Consider the following 24,108-nt stretch of genomic DNA (forward strand, 5'->3'; position numbering starts at 1 on the left):
GACCTCCACAAGTCTGGTTCATCCTTGGGAGGTACCACGTTCATCTGGAGAAACAATAGTATGCAAGTATAAACACCATGTGACCACGCAGCCGTCATAACACTCAGGAAGGAGACGCGTTCTGTCTCCTAAAGATGAACGTACTTTGGTGCGAAAAGTGCAAATCAATCCCAGAACAACAGCAAAAGGACCTTGTGAAGATGCTGGAGGAAACAGGTACAAAAGTATATATATCCACAGTAAAACGAGTCCTATATCGACATAACCTGAAAGGCCGCTCAGCAAGGAAGAAGCCAATCCTCCAAACTTCCATAAAAATAGACAGACTACGGTTTGCAACTGCACATGGGGACAAAGATCATACTTTTTGGAGAAATGTCCTCTGGTCTGATGAAACAAAAATAGAACTGTTTGGCCATAATGACCATCGTTATGTTTGGAGGAAAAATGGGGAGGCTTGCAAGCCGAAGAACACCATCCCAACCATGAAGCATGGGGGTGGCAGCATCATTTTGTGGGGGTGCTTTGCAGAACTGAAAAAGCATGTGCAAGCAAGGAGGCCTGCACACCTGACTCAGTTACACCAGCTCTGTCAGGAGGAATGGGCCAAAATTCACCCAAGGTATTGTGAGAAGCTTGTGGAAGGCTACCTGAGACCTTTGACCCAAGTTAAACAATGTAAAGGCAATGCTACCAAATACTAATTGAGTGTATGTAAACTTCTGACCCACTGGGAATGTGATGAAATAAATAAAAGCTGAAATAAATAATTCTCTCTACTATTATTCTGACATTTCACATTCTTAAAATAAAGTGGTGATCCTAACTGACCTAAGACAGGGAATTTTTACTATGATTAAATGTCAGGAATTGTGAAAAACTGAGTTTAAATGTATTTGGCTAAGGTGTATGTAAACTCCCGACTTCAACTGTACATTTACATGATCGTGTGTTGCTGTGTATTTTCCTACCAGGGTATCGGAGGGAGACGGGCCCCGATGAGAGAGACCAAGCCGGTGAACTCCCGCCGCTACACCGCCACGTTTGACGTGGAGAACACCACTAAGGGAGACTCTGGACGATTCCGCTGCATCGTCCACTCAGACAAGGGCGTGGGCGTGTCCAGTTATGCCGACCTGACCGTCAAACGTAAGTCACATTCTGCTTGTGCCTCCTATAATGACTTGCCAAAAAGGCCGGTAAAGTTTCCTCACAAATAGGTGCTACGTCAGGGACTACTGTACAGTATATTGTCCATGTTAGTGTTATCCCTATGCATACAGTATCTCTATTTAAGAGCGAAAGAGTTATGAAATAACATTTCACTTTGACTTTTAATCAACTATAATAGATATTTAATTTAGTTAATTTCTTCAACCAGTCCAAAATTAACCATGCTCTCAGTCACAAACCAGTCTGTCATTTTATTGTATAGTTTCCAATGTCAAGGCCAAGAGTGGGCCTCTCTCTCTCTCCAATCTCCATAGCTCAGGTTCAGCCTTAGTGATTGGCCTCTATTGTACTCTAAATGTCTCTCTTAGGAAGTTCAGTAGTGAGGGATAGCTGTAATCCTGGCATGCCAGATAGAGACCTGTCAATCACTCTCAAATAGCCCTGCGCGTTTCCACCATCACACTCTGTCTCTGTGTGCAGCAGGCGCCAGCAGCAGCTTCACTGACAATGTGTCGGAGGAGGAGGAGGAGGAGGAGGAGGAGGAGGTGTGTGTGTGTGTGTGTGCATGTTGTACTGTTTATTAGGTACACCACCCCGTTCATGAAAATGGTTCGCTCCTATAGACTATATAAAACAGACAGGCATTGAGGCATTGAGTTACTGTTCGATTGAACGTTAGAATGGGCAAAACAAGTGACCTAAGCAACTTTGAGCATGGTGTGATCATCCATGCCAGGTGCTTCGTTTCCAGTATCTCAGAAACGGCTAGCCAGTGCCTCTCGCACGACGTGTAGGGTATACCTAGAATGACGCGACAAACAGAAAACATCCAGTCAGCGGCAGTCCTGAAGGGGGAAAAACACCTTGTTGACGAAAGGTCGAAGGACAAGGGCAAGAATCGTGCAAGCTAGCAGGCAGGCCACAAACAGTGAAATAATGGTGCAGTACAACAGTGGTGTGGAGAACGGCTTCTCGGAACACACAACTTGTCAGTCCTTTCCACAAATGGGCTATTGCAGCAAACAACCACACTAGGTTCCACTCGTATCAGCTAAAAACAAGACGTTGCTCCAGTGGGTACACTATCACCAACACTGGAGAATTGAGGATTGGAAAACCATTGCCTGGTCCGGCAAATCCCGGTTTCTGTTGCGTCATGCTGATGGCACAGACATTTGGCGTGAGCAGCATGAGTCTATAGACCCATCCTGCCTGGTGTCAAAGGTACAGTTGGTGGCTGTGGTGTAATGGTGTGGGGAATGTTTTCCTGGCACACGTTAGCTCCCTTGATTATTCCCTTGATAACAATTGAGCAACGTTTCCATGCCCCGAAGAATTCAGGCTATTCTGGAGGCAAAGGGGAGGTCCGACCCGGTACTAGATGGGTGTACCTAATAAACTGGCCTCTGAGTTTGTCTGACATGTCGATGCAAATGATCCCTGGCATGTTGGTTGCCATAGTAAATCCCCTTCCACTTGGTTGTGTAGAGGAACGATGTACAACGGCTGCCTCCTTTACCATGTCAAATTATGCTTCATCATTTTAAACGCCGTTACCAAAGACTCCCGTTCTTTATTATAACAGCAACAACCAGTTCCCTTTTCAATTGAGTTGTCTACATTTTTTCATCCCGGCCGTTTGTCCCCCTCTCACTGATCTAATATTATATTTAGGAAACTTTTCATATTCACATCATTTTTCCAACACCGACTCGGCTACGGCTCGTTTTTACCACTTGTTTTATTCCATCCAATTTAAGAGGCAGTGTTTCGTCTAGTGAAGACGTGTGGTGGCTTTGTCAGCAGAGTGCACAGCTCTTCTCTGAGTTGGTGACCCTACTGGTCCTGTTTTCACACAGTCAGAGAAGGAGTGCTGATATAGGATCAGTTTAGACTTTTAGATCATAATGAAGAGGATTATATGGGGGGGGGGCTGATCCCAGATCTACAGGGGGTGGAGGCTGATCCCAGATCTACAGGGGGTGGGGGCTGATCCCAGATCTACAGGGGGGTGATCCCAGATCTACAGGGGGGGGGGGGGGGGGGCTGATCCCAGATCCACAGGGGGGGGGGGGGGCTGATCCCAGATCTATGGATGGGGACAGGGACGGGGGCTGATCCCAGATCTAGCCAAGGACACCGAGTACCAGGGATACTGACCCAAGAACGGTCTTTAAAGTCCCAATGCAGCCGTTTTTAAATCGATCTCTAATTGTTTTTGGGCAACAATTAAGTACCTTACTATAATAGATTTTCATTAAAATGGGCAAAAATAGCTTTTTACCAAAGCACCATTTCCCAAGCAATAATTTAGCTAGGACTGTCTGGGAGTGGTTTGAGTAGGAAGGGAAACTGAAAACGAGCTGTTATTGGCAGAGAGGTTTAACTCTCTTTGCCGTTGGTCTATTAACCAATTTACCGCATTGTGATGTCACCATGGAAAGCCGACACTCCTGCCTATGCAAACCTGCTGATTAGAAGGTCCTGTGTAGATTGCATTTTCAACCAGTAACTATCAGGAAACAACACTGATGAAATGTTTTCACACTTTTACAGTGTTGGTTTCATCAGCTGTTGTGTAATATGAATTTAAACACAGGGAAAACTGAATGTTGACTGCACTGGGCCTAACCCCCCCTGCGGTGGTCATATAGGCTGACCTGAGGCATGTAGAAGAATGGCTGGGGTTATAAATTATTCACGTTGTACTGTTTAACCCCCACATGGCCCAACAGGTCCCAGAGAGGGACATTACTATACCACTACTGCCAGTTAGAGGATATATTATTCACCTGGAACGCTACCTACTGCACAGGTGTATGTTAACCCTTTAGAGAATGGTTTAGATTTGCACTTTCAGTTTTGGACATTGATCCTTTTACTTTTTGTTTGCAGTGAATGTCACTTTTTGCTCTGACTTTGGATGTAGTTCAAGGTATTGAATCTCTTTAGATGACCTCTTTGTCAGAGCTTGGCCAGCTAGGTCACAAGGGAGGGCTTGGCATCCATATCAGAACACTGTGCCTTAGCCATACCTAATGTGCCTGTATCAGTAGCTTAGGCATACACTGCACCCCTAGAATGAACAAAAGCTCCCTTTCTGAACAGACCTGACCTCCATATTGCACCATTTAGAAGCACTATCATTGCCTGGAGTTAGAACTACTGTTTGTGAATCTCACAGGCTTATTAGCGTACCATGTTTAACAGTATAGCTTCCATCCCTCTCCTCGCCCCTACCTGGGCTCGAACCAGGGACCCTCTGCACACATCGACAACAGCCACCCTCGAACCATCATTACGCATTGCTCCACAAAAGCCGCGGCCCTTGTAGAGCAGGGGGAACAACTACTTCAAGGTCTCAGAGCCAGTGACGTCACCGATTGAAACGCTGTTAGCGCACACCCCGCTAACTAACTAGCCATGTCACATCGGTTACACTCACCCCCCTTTTGACCTCCTCCTTTTCCGCAGCAACCAGTGATCCGGGTCAACAGCATCAATGCAACAGTATAGCTTCCGTCCCTCTCCTCGCCCCGACCTGGGCGCGAACCAGGGACTCTCTGCACACATCAACAGCTACCTCCCAGGTGGTGCAGTGGTCTAAGGCACTGCATCACAGTGCTAGCTGTGCCCCCAGAGATTCTGGGTTCGAGCCCAGGCTCCATGTGGCGGTGCTCAATTGGCCCAGCGTCGTCTGGGTTAGGGAGGGTTTGGTCGGCAGGGATGTCCTTGTCTCATCGCGCATTAGCGACTCCTGTCGAGGGCCGGGCGCAGTGCACGCTGACCAGGTCGCCAGGTGTACGGTGTTTCCTCCAACACATTGGTGCGGCTGGAGTCCGGGTTGGATGTGCATTGTGTCAAGAAGCAGTGCGGGTTGGTTGGGTTCTTGACCTTCGCCTCTCCCGAGTCCGTACCTCCCGTACAGCGATGAGACAAGATTTACCAATTGGATACCACAAATAATAAAATAAAATAATAAAATTAAAATAAAAAAACTGCCTCCCACGAAGCATCATTACCCATCGCTCCACAAAAGCCACAGCCCTTGTAGAGCAGGGGGAACAACTACTTCAAGGTCTCAGAGCGAGTGACATCACCGATTTGAAACGCTGTTAGCGCGCACCCTGCTAACTAGCTAGCCAATTCACATCAGTTACACATGGCTAGCACTGCCACAGCGTGCTCACAGAACATCCAACATCTCTCTGACCCTGTTTTCAAACTCCTTTCTAAATATTGAACCCTAATCATTTCAGCACAATCCTAATGGTACCCAGAAGGGGAGTTTACATAAGCTTCCACAGCCCATGGGACAGGGACCAGTCATATGGGGAACTGTGCGGGCTTAGAGGTTGGGTTGTATGGGAGCCGACCAGCCAATACCACTTCATATATAGCCTGTTTAGGGTAGGGCCCTGTGACCACTGGGAGGGTGTGGCTAGCAGCAGGTGCTATAGAAAGTCACAGCTGCTTTTAGTTTCATAGTGCCTCTCCAGTCCACACGGCTCGCTGCTTGCTGACTCAGCAGTTATGGCTACATGCAGCCATCCAGCGCCACGGCGACAGCTGAGCGCCACCACCAACCACATGGCGACCACACGTAGACTTGCTTGCTGCCGCGAGCAGGCTCTTTGAATAAGGGGCACTCTTTTATGACCTCTAGGTTGTTGAGCAAGTGGGACTTGTAGTTCAACTGTAAAGTGGGACTTGTAGTTCAACTGTAAAGTGGGACTTGTAGTTCAACTGTAATTATGGATGAAGTCCCTTTTATTTGTTGGGCAACGTGGTAATAATGGGGATATCACTCCTCCAGACTTCGACTTAAATACTATTTGTTTTGTTTATACTTCAGCTGCAATTGATTACGCTTACCTGGCCCAATGGAGCCAGTAGGATAGTCCCAAAAGTGCAAACTACACCCCTCTGTAACTCTAGGCAGACTCAGTCAAATGCTCAGTGTTTGAAAGAAAACAAATCCTCTCACCACACAGATTGGTGTTGTCTGTAATGTCAGCCCCAGCGCATTATGCTGTTTAGTCATTACTGATGGTCGATACCCACGTGGAGGTGAAAGGGAGTGAGGCCTGACACATCACACGGCACCCGTCAGTACGATGTGGCTCCAACCTTTTGTTTTCCCATTCTGCTACGCGTCAGTGGCATCGAAGGATCGATTGCCTGGCCCTCCCGAAGCTGTTGAAGGACCTGATATCTTATTTATCTCTTTCTGTCTTCCCCCAACCCAAACAAAATGTCAGAGATGATGTGGTATCGGCTTAGAGGAAATGGAGACTGCTAGAACACCTTACAAGCCCCGCCGTCTAACTCCACCGCACAGCCAGATTGAACTGTCACTTCATCTCAAAGTTAATCTGAGCTGACGATGAGGTGGCATCACGCTCTCTCTCTCTGTTCTCTCTCTCTGTTCTCTCGCTCTGTTCTCTCACTCTGTTCTCTCTCTCTGTTCTCTCGCTGTGTTCTCTCGCGGTGTTCTCTCGCTGTGTTCTCTCGCTGTGTTCTCTCGTTGTGTTCTCGCTCTGTTCTCTCGCTGTGTGTTCGCTCTCTCTGTGTGTTCGCTCTCTCTGTGTGTTCGCTCTCTCTGTGTGTTCGCTCTCTCTGTGTGTTCGCTCTCTCTGTGTGTTCGCTCTCTCTGTGTGTTCGCTCTCTCTGTGTGTTCGCTCTCTCTGTGTGTTCGCTCTCTCTGTGTGTTCGCTCTCTCTGTGTGTTCGCTCTCTCTCTGTGTGTTTGCTCTCTCTCTCTCTCTCTCTCTCTCTCTCTCTGTGTTCTCTCACTCTGTGTTCTCTCTCTCCCTCTGTTCTCTCTCTCTCTGTTCTCTCGCTCTCTCTCTCGCTCTCTCTCTGTGTGTGTTCGCTCTCTCTCTGTGTTCTCTCTCTGTGTTCTCTCTCTCTGTTCTCTCTCTCTGTCTGTTCTCTCTCGCTGCTTCTAGAGACAGTAAGAGGTTTTCATTTGGCATGTGAGTCTCCACCTGTTTGCCGTCTGATAACAGTTAAATCAGTCAGTACCCCAGGGATCAGGACAGCTGTCTTGACTGCTAAAGAAAGACGGTTAAATCATCTAGACAACCTTTGTCTGAGTGGTTGGTCTCTATCATCAAAATATAATTAATTGTACATCTATACTCTATCAGGGGTTGAAATTATTTTTTAAATTGATGGTTGTGGAAAAAATTATAAAATCACCAGGAATTCAGCAATTTTTGGACATTTTCTAAATCTGTTAAGTATTCCCAAAAATAAAAGCGTAATCAAGGTATGAAATCATTTTTATTTTAAAATACAATCTCTTTCTGGTCTTAGTTGTGAACAATTTGAAGTGTAGAAATGATTATAATAATTTTCTGGCCCCCGACCACTCGCTCCGACAAAAAACGGCCCGCTGCTGAATCTAGTTGCCTAGCTACCCTTGGTCTAAATGTAACAGACCTGTATTCAAATGTCTTTGTAAAAATACCTGCGCTTGTCTGGTGACTGCCGCAATGGGACCAACACAATAGTACCTAAAGTGCAAACCCCGCTGGCATTCCAGGCAGGCTCAATGAAAGGAAAGAAACTCTATGCAAACGCAGGTATGAAACGTATAGAGTGGTGTAAACAGGGAAAAGGGAAGAGGAAGGGGTATGAGATGCAGGGAGGGTCAACAAGTGGGCGGCCATGACGTCTGTCCGGTCTGGCACATGCTGTGAGAGCGGCCCTGAGAATACTGGGTAACTCCTGGGGCCACGGAGCAGACAGCATCTAGTGAGAGGGAAGAGAATGGGAGAGAGGGGGGAGGGTATCAAGAGGGAGAGCGAGAGAGAATTTAGCTTGACCGATGCCACCACACGACCCACAACTATTTTCAGTAGCTCCATATTGTTACCTAGTTTACTTGGAGGGTTTCCAATAATGACACTTCCATTGACTCCAGTGTGTATAATATATCTGAAGTCTATAAAACACAGTCCAGAGTCAGACGTCAACCCCAGTGGGCACATTACAGACAGAGATCTAGGGCCGTATTTCACACAGCGTCTCATAGTAGCACTGAAGATCTAGGATCAGGTCCCCTTGTCATTTCAATCTAAAAGTTACAGATGGTCCTAGATCAGCACTAGTATTGTGAGATGCTTGATACATACAGCCCCTGGGAAGACATTCTGTCTTTTCCATCTCACGGAAAAGTCACACGTTATGAGGCCAGGCTGACAGGAAGACAGATGAGCCATTACTTAACCAGTAATTGGTGTTCTCACTGGTTCCAATCGATATCAGAGGCCATGGTGTGTGTGTGTGTGAAGTACACAGACCTCCGAGGGGCGACAAAGAGCTCCGAGGTCTTGTTTTTCTTCCCACCGGAGAACTCCTGTAAATCGTGATGTATTGTATGAAAGCAACAGCCTAATATACTGTATATTCAGTAAACTAAAGGTGTATGTCCTCACTCCTCATATGCACTTCTTGTATAAAGAACAGTGTTATAGGCAAGGAAATCTGGATAACTAAACTGTTCAGTCTCTCTGAGATCAAATCTTCACATTAGTCACTGATATCCAAGTCTTATCTAGTCAGGTAGTAAATGCATCTGAGTAGCCAGACTTAACTGCCTAGTTTAATAAAGGTCAAATAAAAAATACTTGGTCTCACCATGACACCTGACTGGCCTGTCGGACAAGCTATCATCAGGGTAAGTACTAACTATAGGCTAAGTCACACACACCGTGTGTGTGTGTGTGGGGGGGGGGGGGGGGGGGGGGGGGGGGTTGTGTGTGTGTGTGGGGGGTTCGTGTGTGTGGGGGGTTCGTGTGTGTGGGGGGTTCGTGTGTGTGTGTGGGGGGTTCGTGTGTGTGGGGGGTTCGTGTGTGTGTGGGGGGGGTTCGTGTGTGTGTGTGGGGGGGGGTTGTGTGTGTGTGGGGGGGAGGGTTTGTGTGTGTGGGGGGGAGGGTTTGTGTGTGGGGGGGGGTTTGTGTGTGTGGGGGGGTGGGGTGGGGGGGGGGGGGGGGGGGAGTTGACTCAACGTCCATGGAAGTTGAGTCAGTCACTCCCTAGACCCGGCACTGAAAACACCCCGATAGAGCAAAAACATTCACCCTCACAATGGACAGGAATTGGCTCATTGTCTTATTGTTGGTGATTGAACACGATAGACTGACTTTGGTACAATGGATCCTCCTCAGAGGTCTCTTCAGGACGACAGAGAGCGCTGGGTAGAGGAGAGGGAGATTGTTGAAATGGGTCACCGGGAGAAAGAGAGCAGGACCAGTGGGAGTGATGAGTAATGGATTCAGGTTGGCTGTTCTACCGGCGAAGGTCAGGAAATTAATTGGTTTAACTCATTACCTCGGTTCGGATCTCCCCTTTTTTCACCGTGCTCTCCACCTCAGCCCGGAACTCACGGCTTTGTGTGAGGCACCGCCACCACAATCACTTAATTGCTCCTACTTAAGATTTAAGCCGCCGATATCATGCGAACACGCATTCTATTTCTCTGCAGATTCACGTTGGGTGTAATTGAGAATTCTTTCTGTTCTGCTCTGTTTGCAGAGTGAACCTGTAGTATTTGCATAGTTTTAGTGTTTCTCTATGTTGACTGCAGGTTTATATATACTCTTCTGAAGGTAAGATGTTTTGGTCCTCGAATGTCAAAATGTACAAAACATTACAGCTCTTGTGTTATAGTTTAGGACAAAATAAATAAGTGGAGAGCTTTTTGCCATCTCTCTTGTATTCAAAATGAGTCCGAATGAATCATCAAGAAACAGAACAGATATTTTGCAATATAATATTGACGTTATATCAGTTCCTGGACCGTATGAATAAAAACCCCTAGGGAATGAATATACAGTGCCTTGCGAAAGTATTCGGCCCTCTTGAACTTTGCGACCTTTTGCCACATTTCAGGCTTCAAACATAAAGATATAAAACTGTATTTTTTTGTGAAGTATCAACAACAAGTGGGACACAATCATGAAGTAGAACAACATTTATTGGATATTTCAAACTTTTTTAACAAATCAAAAATTGAAAAATTGCCACTGTAATATCCTGATTGAAAATGCTGTCCCAGAGACTCCTGGGAAGAAGGTAAAAAAATGTTTGTGATTGAATCTCGTCAGATTTCAGCCCACGTGGCTCAAGCGATCAGACCAAGGTTAGGCCAACAGAGAAGAATGTGATTTGTTTTTTTTGTGGGATTAAAGGATAATAGGCTGTTTAGTTGAAAGGGGGATACTAGTCAGTTGTAACACTTAATGCATTCAACTGAAATGTGTCTTCCGCATTTAACCCAACCCCTCTGAATCAGAGAGGTGCGGGGGGCTACCATAATCGAGATCCACGTTTTCGTCACCCGTGGTTAACTGCCTTGCTCAGGGGCAGAATGACAGATTTCTATCTTGTAAGCTTGGGGATTCGATCCAGCAACCTTTCAGTTACTTGCCCAACTCTCTAACCACGCCCCTGTTTAGTATGACTTGCGGAAGATGCTATATACAGTGCCTTGCGAAAGTATTCGGCCCCCTTGAACTTTGCGACCTTTTGCCACATTTCAGGCTTCAAACATAAAGATATAAAACTGTATTTTTTTGTGAAGAATCAACAACAAGTGGGACACAATCATGAAGTGGAACGACATTTATTGGATATTTCAAACTTTTCTAACAAATCAAAAACTGAAAAATTGGGTGTGCAAAATTATTCAGCCCCTTTACTTTCAGTGCAGCAAACTCTCTCCAGAAGTTCAGTGAGGATCTCCGAATGATCCAATGTTGACCTAAATGACTAATGATGATAAATACAATCCACCTGTGTGTAATCAAGTCTCCGTATAAATGCACCTGCACTGTGATAGTCTCAGAGGTCCGTTAAAAGCGCAGAGAGCATCATGAAGAACAAGGAACACACCAGGCAGGTCCGAGATACTGTTGTGAAGAAGTTTAAAGCCGGATTTGGATACAAAAAGATTTCCCAAGCTTTAAACATCCCAAGGAGCACTGTGCAAGCGATAATATTGAAATGGAAGGAGTATCAGACCACTGCAAATCAACCAAGACCTGGCCGTCCCTCTAAACTTTCAGCTCATACAAGAAGACTGATCAGAGATGCAGCCAAGGGGCCCATGATCACTCTGGATGAACTGCAGAGATCTACAGCTGAGGTGGGAGACTCTGTCCATGGGACAACAATCAAACAAACAAGTATATTGCACAAATCTGGCCTTTATGGAAGAGTGGCAAGAAGAAAGCAATTTCTTAAAGATATCCATAAAAAGTGTCGTTTAAAGTTTGCCACAAGCCACCTGGGAGACACACCAAACATGTGGAAGAAGGTGCTCTGGTCAGATGAAACCAAAATTGAACTTTTTGGCAACAATGCAAAACGTTATGTTTGGTGTAAAAGCAACACAGCTGAACACACCATCCCCACTGTCAAACATGGTGGTGGCAGCATCATGGTTTGGGCCTGCCTTTCTTCAGCAGGGACAGGGAAGATGGTTAAAACTGATGGGAAGATGGATGGAGCCAAATACAAGACCATTCTGGAAGAAAACCTGATGGAGTCTGCAAAAGACCTGAGACTGGGATGGAGATTTGTCTTCCAACAAGACAATGATCCAAAACATAAAGCAAAATCTACAATGGAATGGTTCAAAAATAAACATATCCAGGTGTTAGAATGGCCAAGTCAAAGTCCAGACCTGAATCCAATCGAGAATCTATGGAAAGAACTGAAAACTGCTGTTCACAAATGCTCTCCATCCAACCTCACTGAGCTCGAGCTGTTTTGCAAGGAGGAATGGGAAAAAATGTCAGTCTCTCGATGTGCAAAACTGATAGAGACATACCCCAAGCGACTTACAGCTGTAATCGCAGCAAAAGGTGGCGCTACAAAGTATTAACTTAAGGGGGCTGAATCATTTTGCACACCCAATTTTTCAGTTTTTGATTTGTTAAAAAAGTTTGAAATATCCAATAAATGTCGTTCCACTTCATGATTGTGTCCCACTTGTTGTTGATTCTTCACAAAAAAATACAGTTTTATATCTTTATGTTTGAAGCCTGAAATGTGGCAAAAGGTCGCAAAGTTCAAGGGGGCCGAATACTTTCGCAAGGCACTGTAAAGTGTCTCTGGGGGTAAAATAATAATTATATTATAAATAATTAACATTTGGTAGGTAATCTCACAGTATTTGTCCACCAATTGAAATGACTATTTAAGACTTCTTATCTAATTCTCATCTCTTCCTCTTGTCCCCCAGAACCCCCGGTGCCCATCGCTCCGCCCCAGCTTACCGCTGTGGGTGCCACCTACCTGTGGATCCAGCTCAACGCCAACTCCATCAACGGCGATGGGCCCATCGTGGAGCGGGAGGTAGAGTACCGCACAGTGGCGGGCAGCCTCATTGACAACCAGCCTGTGGACAAGACCACGCACAAGATCGGCCACCTGGACCCTGACACGGAGTACGAGATCAGCGTTCTGCTCACCCGCCCCCTGGACGGAGGAACGGGGGCCCCTGGACCTCCCCTGAGGGCCAAGACCAAGTGTGCCGGTGAGTACCAAGACGTGCAGGGATGCAGACGCGGCACACACACACACACACACACCATGGGGGTGGCAGAAGGCCCTTTTTCCATGTATACAGTATGATGTTGTATGGTTACATACTAGCGGTTACATACCAGCGGTTACATACCAGCCGTCGCATACCAGCGGTTGCATACCAGCCGTCGCATACCAGCCGTCGCATACCAGCCGTCGCATACCAGCCGTCGCATACCAGCGGTTAGATAAACGTCCTCTGACTGTCAACTGCGTTTATTTTCAGCAAACTTAATATGTGTAAATATTTGTATGAACATAACAAGATTCAGCAACTGAGACATAAACTGAACAAGTTCCACAGACATGTGACTAACAGAAATTGAATAATGTGTCCCTGAACAAATGGGGGGGTCAAAATGAAAAATAACAGTCAGTATCTGGTGTTGCCACCAGCTGCATTAAGTACTGTACTGCATCTCCTCCTCATGGACTATACCAGATTTGCCAGTTCTTGCTGTGAGATGTTACCCCACCCTTCCACCAAGGCACCTGTAAGTTCCCGGACATTTCTGTGGGGAATGGGCCCAGCCCTCACCTTCCGATCCAACAGGCCCCAGACGTGCTCAATGGAATTGAGATCTGGGCTCTTCGCTGGCCATGGCAGAACACTGACATTCCTGTCCTGCAGAAAATCACGCACAGAACGAGCAGTATGGCTGATGGCATTGTCATGCTGGAGGGTCATGTCAGGATGAGCCTGTAGGAAATGTACCACATGAGGGAGGAGGATGCCTTATGTTCAGAAATCCACAGGAAAGAGCGGTCACAACAACGCAGACAAAAATTCCAAGAAATATCCATAATGTCCACAGAAACATGTCAAACGTTTTTTATAATCAATCCTCAGGTTGTTTTTAAAATATATATTCGATAATATATCAACCGGGAGTGTAGGTTTTTCAATAGGACAGGGAGAAACAATGGCCGCTTTACTCTGTTGCACAAAACTCACTCTGAGAGCCCCCACCTATCCACTTACGCAATGTGATCTTTCTCGCTCACTTTTCAAAATAAAAGCCTGAAACTATGTCTAAAGACTGTTGACACCTTTGGGAAGCCATAGAAAAAGGAATCTGGTTGATATCCCTTTAAATGTAGGATAGGCATGCATAGGAACAGAGAGGTTTCAAAATAAGAGGCACTTCCTGTTTATATTTTCCTCAGGTTTTCGCCTGCAACATCAGTTCTGTTATACTCACAGACTATATTTTGACAGTTGTGGAAACTTTAGAGTGTTTTCTATCCTAATCAGACACTTATATGCATATTCTAGTTTCTGGGGCTGAGAAATAGTTTTCAAATGGGTACGTTTTTTTTGCCAAAAACGAAAATACTGCCCCCTACACGCAAAAGGTTAAAAAGTGTTCCAATATTTCTGTAATTCAGTGATAATTATTCCCATAGTAATTCGTTATGGATCCATAACTAAATCTGCATTTTGAGAGTATTTTTATCATTTTATTAACGGAAGCAAAAATATGCTGATGAAGAAATACAGTGCTGAACAGTATATGCTTTTATATTTAGATAATAAAGCATTTTTAAGATATAATCCAGTACAGTCGGCAGTACAGTGCTGGGCTATTTAGCTAAAGAATCCCTGTGTCATGCGGGCGGGGCACGCGGGGGACTGGGGTTCAATTCCCCAATGGGGAGGAAGGAGTAGGCTGTCCTCGTAGATAAGAATTTGCCTAGTTAAATAAAGCTTACACTAAGAGCATAACATTTCTGCACCCTCATTTTCTAATTCTAGGCTAACCAATAACCAAACGGAGATGAAATTAAATAAAAATCTCATTGATTTATCAAGATGCCGCGGGACAAGGAAAAAAAAGTCCCCATGCTTGTCTCAGTGCAGAGTGAAACAGTGCTAAAATAGTTGTAGGCTTTTGCTTCAAATCCTATTGCTTCTAACTTCAATATGCTCTTTAAATAAATAAGACCTACGCCACTTTTAACAGGACATTACTCAACACTAGTGAGGCTCATGTCGCCTACGTTAGAACTACAGTATATCGAAAAATATGACGTGACTTTCCGCCAATAATTACATATAGAGGATTCTAAATTAAAACCAAAAGCCACCTCATGGTTCTCCCGGTGGCGGTCGGCACGGGTATCAAACCTGCATTTGCAGCAACATATTTTGCACTGCGGAAGTCCCCATCCACAAAGTATCAAAATACAGAGAGGTGTTGGTCAAGGTATATTGTCCTGCTAATAGCCCATAATGGTCTATTATAATACTGTACATGGTGTCCAGGTCAGGATAACGAAAACATTTCTTTATTAACCTCTAGCGACGAGCAATCCCGTATCCGGGAACGTAATCATAGCCTCAAGCTCATTACCATAACGCAACGTTAACTATTCATGAAAATCGCAAATGAAATGAAATAAATATATTGGCTCACAAGCTTAGCCTTTTGTTAACAACACTGTCATCTCAGATTTTCAAAATATGCTTTACAACCATAGCTACACAAGCATTTGTGTAAGAGTATTGATAGCTAGCATAGCATTAAGCCTAGCATTCAGCAGGCAACATTTTCACAAAAACAAGAAAAGCATTCAAATAAAATAATTTACCTTTGAAGAACTTCGGATGTTTTCAATGAGGAGACTCTGTTAGATAGCAAATGTTCCGTTTTTCCAAAAATATTATTTGTGTAGGAGAAATCGCTCCGTTTTGTTCCGTTGTGTGGCTAAGAAAAAAAAACGAAAATTCAGTCATTACAACGCCAAACTTTTTTCCAAATTAACTCCATAATATCGACAGAAACATGGCAAACGTTGTTTAGAATCAATCCTCAAGGTGTTTTTCACATATCTATTCGATGATAAGTCATTCGTGGCAGTTGGGTTTCTCCTCTGAAGCAAATGGAAAAATACACGCAGGTGGAGATTATGCAATAATTGCAACAGAGGACACCAAGCGAGCACCTGGTAAATGTAGTCTCTTATGGTCAATCTTCCAATGATATGCCTACAAATACGTCACAATGCTGCAGACACCTTGGGGAAACGACAGAAAGTGTAAGCTCATTCCTTGCGCATTCACAGCCATATAAGGAGACATTGGAACACAGCGCCTTCAAAATCTGGGGTATTTCCTGTTTGAAATTTCATCTTGGTTTCGCCTGTAGCATCAGTTCTGTGGCACTCACAGATAATATCTTTGCAGATTTGGAAACGTCAGTGTCTTCTTTCCAAAGCTGTCAATTATATTCATAGTCCAGCATCTTTTCGTGACAAAATATCTTGTTTTAAAACGGGAATGTTTTTTTATCCAAAAATTAAAAGAGCGCCCCCTATATCGAAGAAGTTAAAGACTATCCGAACGAATGTTGGTACTTATTTATTTAGATCCAAAACCATGAATGAGTGAGTCACTCAGATTTATGTAGTTGCCGGCTATACGACTGTGCCATCAACTTGATAATATATACTATATTTTAGGTTATTTAGTTTTCAAAAAACTAAAGTGAGCGATTGTAATCTGAAAAGGACAAAAAATGTATTTCTGTTTTTAGAGGGAGATAAATGCTTGGCCAATTGTGCACTGCCCATATGGGCCAAAATATAGCCCTGCTAATAGCAATATTGGTGCTGTACAACCTGACCGAATGGTTGAAAGACTATTTTCCAGTAGGCAAAAATGTGTTTACCTTCATTAAACAACTTTGTTCCATTATTTCTGTAATTCAGTGATATTTATTCCCATAGTAATTAGTTATGTAATAGTAATTTATCCATAACTAAATAAACATTGGCATAGTAGCCGTTAGATAGTAGATGTTAGATAGGTAGTAGCCGTTAGATAGTAGACGTTAGATAGTAGCCATTACATAGTTAGATAGGTAGTAGATGTTAGATAGTCAGGTAGTAGCCGTTAGATAGTTAGGTTTAGGTAGGTGTAGGTTTAGGCCTTTAGATAGTAGCCGTTAGATAGTTAGGTTTAGGTAGGTGTAGGTTTAGGCCTTTAGGTAGTAGACGTTAGATAGTTAGTTAGTTGGCGTTAGATAGTTAGGTAATAGCCGTTAGATGTTAGGTAGTAGCATTTAGATAGCAGACGTTAGATAGTTAGATAGTAGCCGTTAGATAGTGATAGTTAGTAGCCGTTAGATAGATAGATAGTAATCGTTAGATAATAGCCATTAGATAGTTAGATAGTAGCTGTTAGATACTTAGTAGCCGTTAGAGAGTGATAGTTAGATAGTAGCCGTTAGATAGTTAGATAGTAACCGTTAGATAATAGCCATTAGATAGTTAGATGGTAGCCGTTAGATAATAGCCATTAGATAGTTAGATAATGGCCGTTAGATAGTTAGATAGTAACCGTTAGATAATAGCCATTAGATAGTTAGATAATAGCCGTTAGATAGTAGCCATTAGATAGTTTGATAGTAACCGTTAGATAATAGCTGTTAGATAGTAGACATTAGATAGTAGCCATTAGATAGTAGACGTTAGATAGTAGCCATTAGATAGTTAGATAGTAGACGTTAGATAGTTAGATAGTAGACGTTAGATAGTAGCCATTAGATAGTTTGATAGTAGACATTAGATAGTAGACGTTAGATAGTAGCCATTAGATAGTTTGATAGTAGACATTAGATAGTAGCCGTTAGATAGTAGCCATTAGATAGTTAGATAATAGCCGTTAGATAGTAGCCGTTAGATAATAGCTGTTAGATAGTTAGATAATAGCCGTTAGATAGTAGCCGTTAGATAGTTTGATAGTAACCGTTAGATAATAGCCGTTAGATAGTTAGATAGTAACCGTTAGATAATAGCCATTAGATAGTTAGATAATAGCCGTTAGATAGTTAGATAGTAGCCGTTAGATAGTTAGATAGTAACCGTTAGATAATAGCCATTAGATAGTTAGATAATAGCCGTTAGATAGTAGCCATTAGATAGTTTGATAGTAACCGTTAGATAATAGCTGTTAGATAGTAGACATTAGATAGTAGACGTTAGATAGTAGCCATTAGATAGTTAGATATTAGACGTTAGATAGTAGACGTTAGATAGTAGCCATTAGATAGTTAGATATTAGACGTTAGATAGTAGACGTTAGATAGTTAGATAGTAGACATTAGATAGTTAGATAGTAGACGTTAGATATTAGACGTTAGATAGTAGACGTTAGATAGTAGCCGTTAGATATTAGACGTTAGATAGTAGACGTTAGATAGTAGACGTTAGATAGTAGACATTAGATATTAGACGTTAGATAGTAGACGTTAGATAGTAGCCATTAGATAGTTAGATAGTAGACGTTAGATATTAGACGTTAGAAGTAGACGTTAGATAGTAGCCATTAGATAGTAGACGTTAGATAGTAGACGTTAGATAGTAGACGTTAGATAGTAGACGTTAGATAGTTGCCATTAGATAGTAGACGTTAGATAGTTGCCATTAGATAGTAGACGTTAGATAGTAGCCATTAGATAGTTAGATATTAGACGTTAGATATTAGACGTTAGATAGTAGACGTTAGATAGTTAGATAGTAGACATTAGATAGTTAGATAGTAGACGTTAGATAATAGCTGTTAGATAGTAGCCATTAGATAGTTTGATAGTAGACATTAGATATTAGACGTTAGATAGTAGACGTTAGATAGTAGCCATTAGATAGTTTGATAGTAGACGTTAGATAGTAGACGTTAGATAGTAGACGTTAGATAGTAGACGTTAGATAGTAGACGTTAGATAGTAGCCGTTAGATAGTTTGATAGTAGACATTAGATATTAGACGTTAGATATTAGACGTTAGATATTAGACGTTAGATATTAGACGTTAGATAGTAGACGTTAGATAGTAGACGTTAGATAGTTAGATAGTTAGATAGTAGACGTTAGATAGTAGCCATTAGATAGTTAGATAGTAGACGTTAGATAGTAGACATTAGATAGTTAGATAGTAGACGTTAGATAATAGCTGTTAGATAGTAGCCATTAGATAGTTTGATAGTAGACATTAGATAGTAGACGTTAGATAGTAGACGTTAGATAGTAGACATTAGATAGTTAGATAGTAGACGTTAGATATTAGACGTTAGATAGTAGACGTTAGATAGTAGCCATTAGATAGTTAGATAGTAGACGTTAGATATTAGACGTTAGATAGTTAGATAGTAGACATTAGATAGTAGACGTTAGATAGTAGCCATTAGATAGTTTGATAGTAGACATTAGATATTAGACGTTAGATAGTAGACGTTAGATAGTAGACGTTAGATAGTAGACGTTAGATAGTAGACGTTAGATAGTAGACGTTAGATAGTTAGATAGTAGACGTTAGATAGTAGCCATTAGATAGTTTGATAGTAGACATTAGATAGTAGACGTTAGATAGTAGCCATTAGATAGTTTGATAGTAGACATTAGATAGTAGCCGTTAGATAGTAGCCATTAGATAGTTAGATAATAGCCGTTAGATAGTAGCCGTTAGATAATAGCTGTTAGATAGTTAGATAATAGCCGTTAGATAGTAGCCGTTAGATAGTTTGATAGTAACCGTTAGATAATAGCCGTTAGATAGTTAGATAGTAACCGTTAGATAATAGCCATTAGATAGTTAGATAATAGCCGTTAGATAGTTAGATAGTAGCCGTTAGATAGTTAGATAGTAACCGTTAGATAATAGCCATTAGATAGTTAGATAATAGCCGTTAGATAGTAGCCATTAGATAGTTTGATAGTAACCGTTAGATAATAGCTGTTAGATAGTAGACATTAGATAGTAGACGTTAGATAGTAGCCATTAGATAGTTAGATATTAGACGTTAGATAGTAGACGTTAGATAGTAGCCATTAGATAGTTAGATATTAGACGTTAGATAGTAGACGTTAGATAGTTAGATAGTAGACATTAGATAGTTAGATAGTAGACGTTAGATATTAGACGTTAGATAGTAGACGTTAGATAGTAGACGTTAGATAGTAGCCATTAGATAGTTAGATATTAGACGTTAGATAGTAGACGTTAGATAGTTAGATAGTAGACATTAGATAGTTAGATATTAGACGTTAGATAGTAGACGTTAGATAGTTAGATAGTAGACATTAGATAGTTAGATAGTAGACGTTAGATATTAGACGTTAGATAGTAGACGTTAGATAGTAGCCGTTAGATATTAGACGTTAGATAGTAGACGTTAGATAGTAGACGTTAGATAGTAGACATTAGATATTAGACGTTAGATAGTAGACGTTAGATAGTAGCCATTAGATAGTTAGATAGTAGACGTTAGATATTAGACGTTAGAAGTAGACGTTAGATAGTAGCCATTAGATAGTAGACGTTAGATAGTAGACGTTAGATAGTAGACGTTAGATAGTTGCCATTAGATAGTAGACGTTAGATAGTTGCCATTAGATAGTAGACGTTAGATAGTAGCCATTAGATAGTTAGATATTAGACGTTAGATATTAGACGTTAGATAGTAGACGTTAGATAGTTAGATAGTAGACATTAGATAGTTAGATAGTAGACGTTAGATAATAGCTGTTAGATAGTAGCCATTAGATAGTTTGATAGTAGACATTAGATATTAGACGTTAGATAGTAGACGTTAGATAGTAGCCATTAGATAGTTTGATAGTAGACGTTAGATAGTAGACGTTAGATAGTAGACGTTAGATAGTAGACGTTAGATAGTAGACGTTAGATAGTAGCCGTTAGATAGTTTGATAGTAGACATTAGATATTAGACGTTAGATATTAGACGTTAGATATTAGACGTTAGATAGTAGACGTTAGATAGTAGACGTTAGATAGTTAGATAGTTAGATAGTAGACGTTAGATAGTAGCCATTAGATAGTTAGATAGTAGACGTTAGATAGTAGACATTAGATAGTTAGATAGTAGACGTTAGATAGTAGCCATTACATAGTTAGATAGGTAGTAGATGTTAGATAGTCAGGTAGTAGCCGTTAGATAGTTAGGTTTAGGTAGGTGTAGGTTTAGGCCTTTAGATAGTAGCCGTTAGATAGTTAGGTTTAGGTAGGTGTAGGTTTAGGCCTTTAGGTAGTAGACGTTAGATAGTTAGTTAGTTGGCGTTAGATAGTTAGGTAATAGCCGTTAGATGTTAGGTAGTAGCATTTAGATAGCAGACGTTAGATAGTTAGATAGTAGCCGTTAGATAGTGATAGTTAGTAGCCGTTAGATAGATAGATAGTAATCGTTAGATAATAGCCATTAGATAGTTAGATAGTAGCTGTTAGATACTTAGTAGCCGTTAGAGAGTGATAGTTAGATAGTAGCCGTTAGATAGTTAGATAGTAACCGTTAGATAATAGCCATTAGATAGTTAGATGGTAGCCGTTAGATAATAGCCATTAGATAGTTAGATAATGGCCGTTAGATAGTTAGATAGTAACCGTTAGATAATAGCCATTAGATAGTTAGATAATAGCCGTTAGATAGTAGCCATTAGATAGTTTGATAGTAACCGTTAGATAATAGCTGTTAGATAGTAGACATTAGATAGTAGCCATTAGATAGTAGACGTTAGATAGTAGCCATTAGATAGTTAGATAGTAGACGTTAGATAGTTAGATAGTAGACGTTAGATAGTAGCCATTAGATAGTTTGATAGTAGACATTAGATAGTAGACGTTAGATAGTAGCCATTAGATAGTTTGATAGTAGACATTAGATAGTAGCCGTTAGATAGTAGCCATTAGATAGTTAGATAATAGCCGTTAGATAGTAGCCGTTAGATAATAGCTGTTAGATAGTTAGATAATAGCCGTTAGATAGTAGCCGTTAGATAGTTTGATAGTAACCGTTAGATAATAGCCGTTAGATAGTTAGATAGTAACCGTTAGATAATAGCCATTAGATAGTTAGATAATAGCCGTTAGATAGTTAGATAGTAGCCGTTAGATAGTTAGATAGTAACCGTTAGATAATAGCCATTAGATAGTTAGATAATAGCCGTTAGATAGTAGCCATTAGATAGTTTGATAGTAACCGTTAGATAATAGCTGTTAGATAGTAGACATTAGATAGTAGACGTTAGATAGTAGCCATTAGATAGTTAGATATTAGACGTTAGATAGTAGACGTTAGATAGTAGCCATTAGATAGTTAGATATTAGACGTTAGATAGTAGACGTTAGATAGTTAGATAGTAGACATTAGATAGTTAGATAGTAGACGTTAGATATTAGACGTTAGATAGTAGACGTTAGATAGTAGCCGTTAGATATTAGACGTTAGATAGTAGACGTTAGATAGTAGACGTTAGATAGTAGACATTAGATATTAGACGTTAGATAGTAGACGTTAGATAGTAGCCATTAGATAGTTAGATAGTAGACGTTAGATATTAGACGTTAGAAGTAGACGTTAGATAGTAGCCATTAGATAGTAGACGTTAGATAGTAGACGTTAGATAGTAGACGTTAGATAGTAGACGTTAGATAGTTGCCATTAGATAGTAGACGTTAGATAGTTGCCATTAGATAGTAGACGTTAGATAGTAGCCATTAGATAGTTAGATATTAGACGTTAGATATTAGACGTTAGATAGTAGACGTTAGATAGTTAGATAGTAGACATTAGATAGTTAGATAGTAGACGTTAGATAATAGCTGTTAGATAGTAGCCATTAGATAGTTTGATAGTAGACATTAGATATTAGACGTTAGATAGTAGACGTTAGATAGTAGCCATTAGATAGTTTGATAGTAGACGTTAGATAGTAGACGTTAGATAGTAGACGTTAGATAGTAGACGTTAGATAGTAGACGTTAGATAGTAGCCGTTAGATAGTTTGATAGTAGACATTAGATATTAGACGTTAGATATTAGACGTTAGATATTAGACGTTAGATAGTAGACGTTAGATAGTAGACGTTAGATAGTTAGATAGTTAGATAGTAGACGTTAGATAGTAGCCATTAGATAGTTAGATAGTAGACGTTAGATAGTAGACATTAGATAGTTAGATAGTAGACGTTAGATAATAGCTGTTAGATAGTAGCCATTAGATAGTTTGATAGTAGACATTAGATAGTAGACGTTAGATAGTAGACGTTAGATAGTAGACATTAGATAGTTAGATAGTAGACGTTAGATATTAGACGTTAGATAGTAGACGTTAGATAGTAGCCATTAGATAGTTAGATAGTAGACGTTAGATATTAGACGTTAGATAGTTAGATAGTAGACATTAGATAGTAGACGTTAGATAGTAGCCATTAGATAGTTTGATAGTAGACATTAGATATTAGACGTTAGATAGTAGACGTTAGATAGTAGACGTTAGATAGTAGACGTTAGATAGTAGACGTTAGATAGTAGACGTTAGATAGTTAGATAGTAGACGTTAGATAGTAGCCATTAGATAGTTTGATAGTAGACATTAGATAGTAGACGTTAGATAGTAGCCATTAGATAGTTTGATAGTAGACATTAGATAGTAGCCGTTAGATAGTAGCCATTAGATAGTTAGATAATAGCCGTTAGATAGTAGCCGTTAGATAATAGCTGTTAGATAGTTAGATAATAGCCGTTAGATAGTAGCCGTTAGATAGTTTGATAGTAACCGTTAGATAATAGCCGTTAGATAGTTAGATAGTAACCGTTAGATAATAGCCATTAGATAGTTAGATAATAGCCGTTAGATAGTTAGATAGTAGCCGTTAGATAGTTAGATAGTAACCGTTAGATAATAGCCATTAGATAGTTAGATAATAGCCGTTAGATAGTAGCCATTAGATAGTTTGATAGTAACCGTTAGATAATAGCTGTTAGATAGTAGACATTAGATAGTAGACGTTAGATAGTAGCCATTAGATAGTTAGATATTAGACGTTAGATAGTAGACGTTAGATAGTAGCCATTAGATAGTTAGATATTAGACGTTAGATAGTAGACGTTAGATAGTTAGATAGTAGACATTAGATAGTTAGATAGTAGACGTTAGATATTAGACGTTAGATAGTAGACGTTAGATAGTAGACGTTAGATAGTAGCCATTAGATAGTTAGATATTAGACGTTAGATAGTAGACGTTAGATAGTTAGATAGTAGACATTAGATAGTTAGATATTAGACGTTAGATAGTAGACGTTAGATAGTTAGATAGTAGACATTAGATAGTTAGATAGTAGACGTTAGATATTAGACGTTAGATAGTAGACGTTAGATAGTAGCCGTTAGATATTAGACGTTAGATAGTAGACGTTAGATAGTAGACGTTAGATAGTAGACATTAGATATTAGACGTTAGATAGTAGACGTTAGATAGTAGCCATTAGATAGTTAGATAGTAGACGTTAGATATTAGACGTTAGAAGTAGACGTTAG

General features: G+C 41.0%; 1 protein-coding gene across 10 annotated transcripts in view; it reads left to right on the plus strand.

Moving 5' to 3' along the window:
- The window catches only part of LOC110535264 (receptor-type tyrosine-protein phosphatase mu), a 319,507-nt gene that overhangs the window by 118,753 nt on the left and 176,646 nt on the right, over positions 1 to 24,108 (plus strand). For all 10 annotated transcript variants that reach the window (XM_036934852.1, XM_036934853.1, XM_036934855.1 and 7 more), the window contains exons 6-7: positions 975 to 1,149; positions 12,430 to 12,723. In XM_036934852.1, coding sequence (XP_036790747.1) covers positions 975 to 1,149; positions 12,430 to 12,723 — 469 coding nt within the window. The remainder of the gene's footprint in view (positions 1 to 974; positions 1,150 to 12,429; positions 12,724 to 24,108) is intronic.

This window comes from Oncorhynchus mykiss, chromosome 11, assembly GCF_013265735.2.
Source record: "Oncorhynchus mykiss isolate Arlee chromosome 11, USDA_OmykA_1.1, whole genome shotgun sequence".
NCBI lineage: Eukaryota > Metazoa > Chordata > Actinopteri > Salmoniformes > Salmonidae > Oncorhynchus > Oncorhynchus mykiss.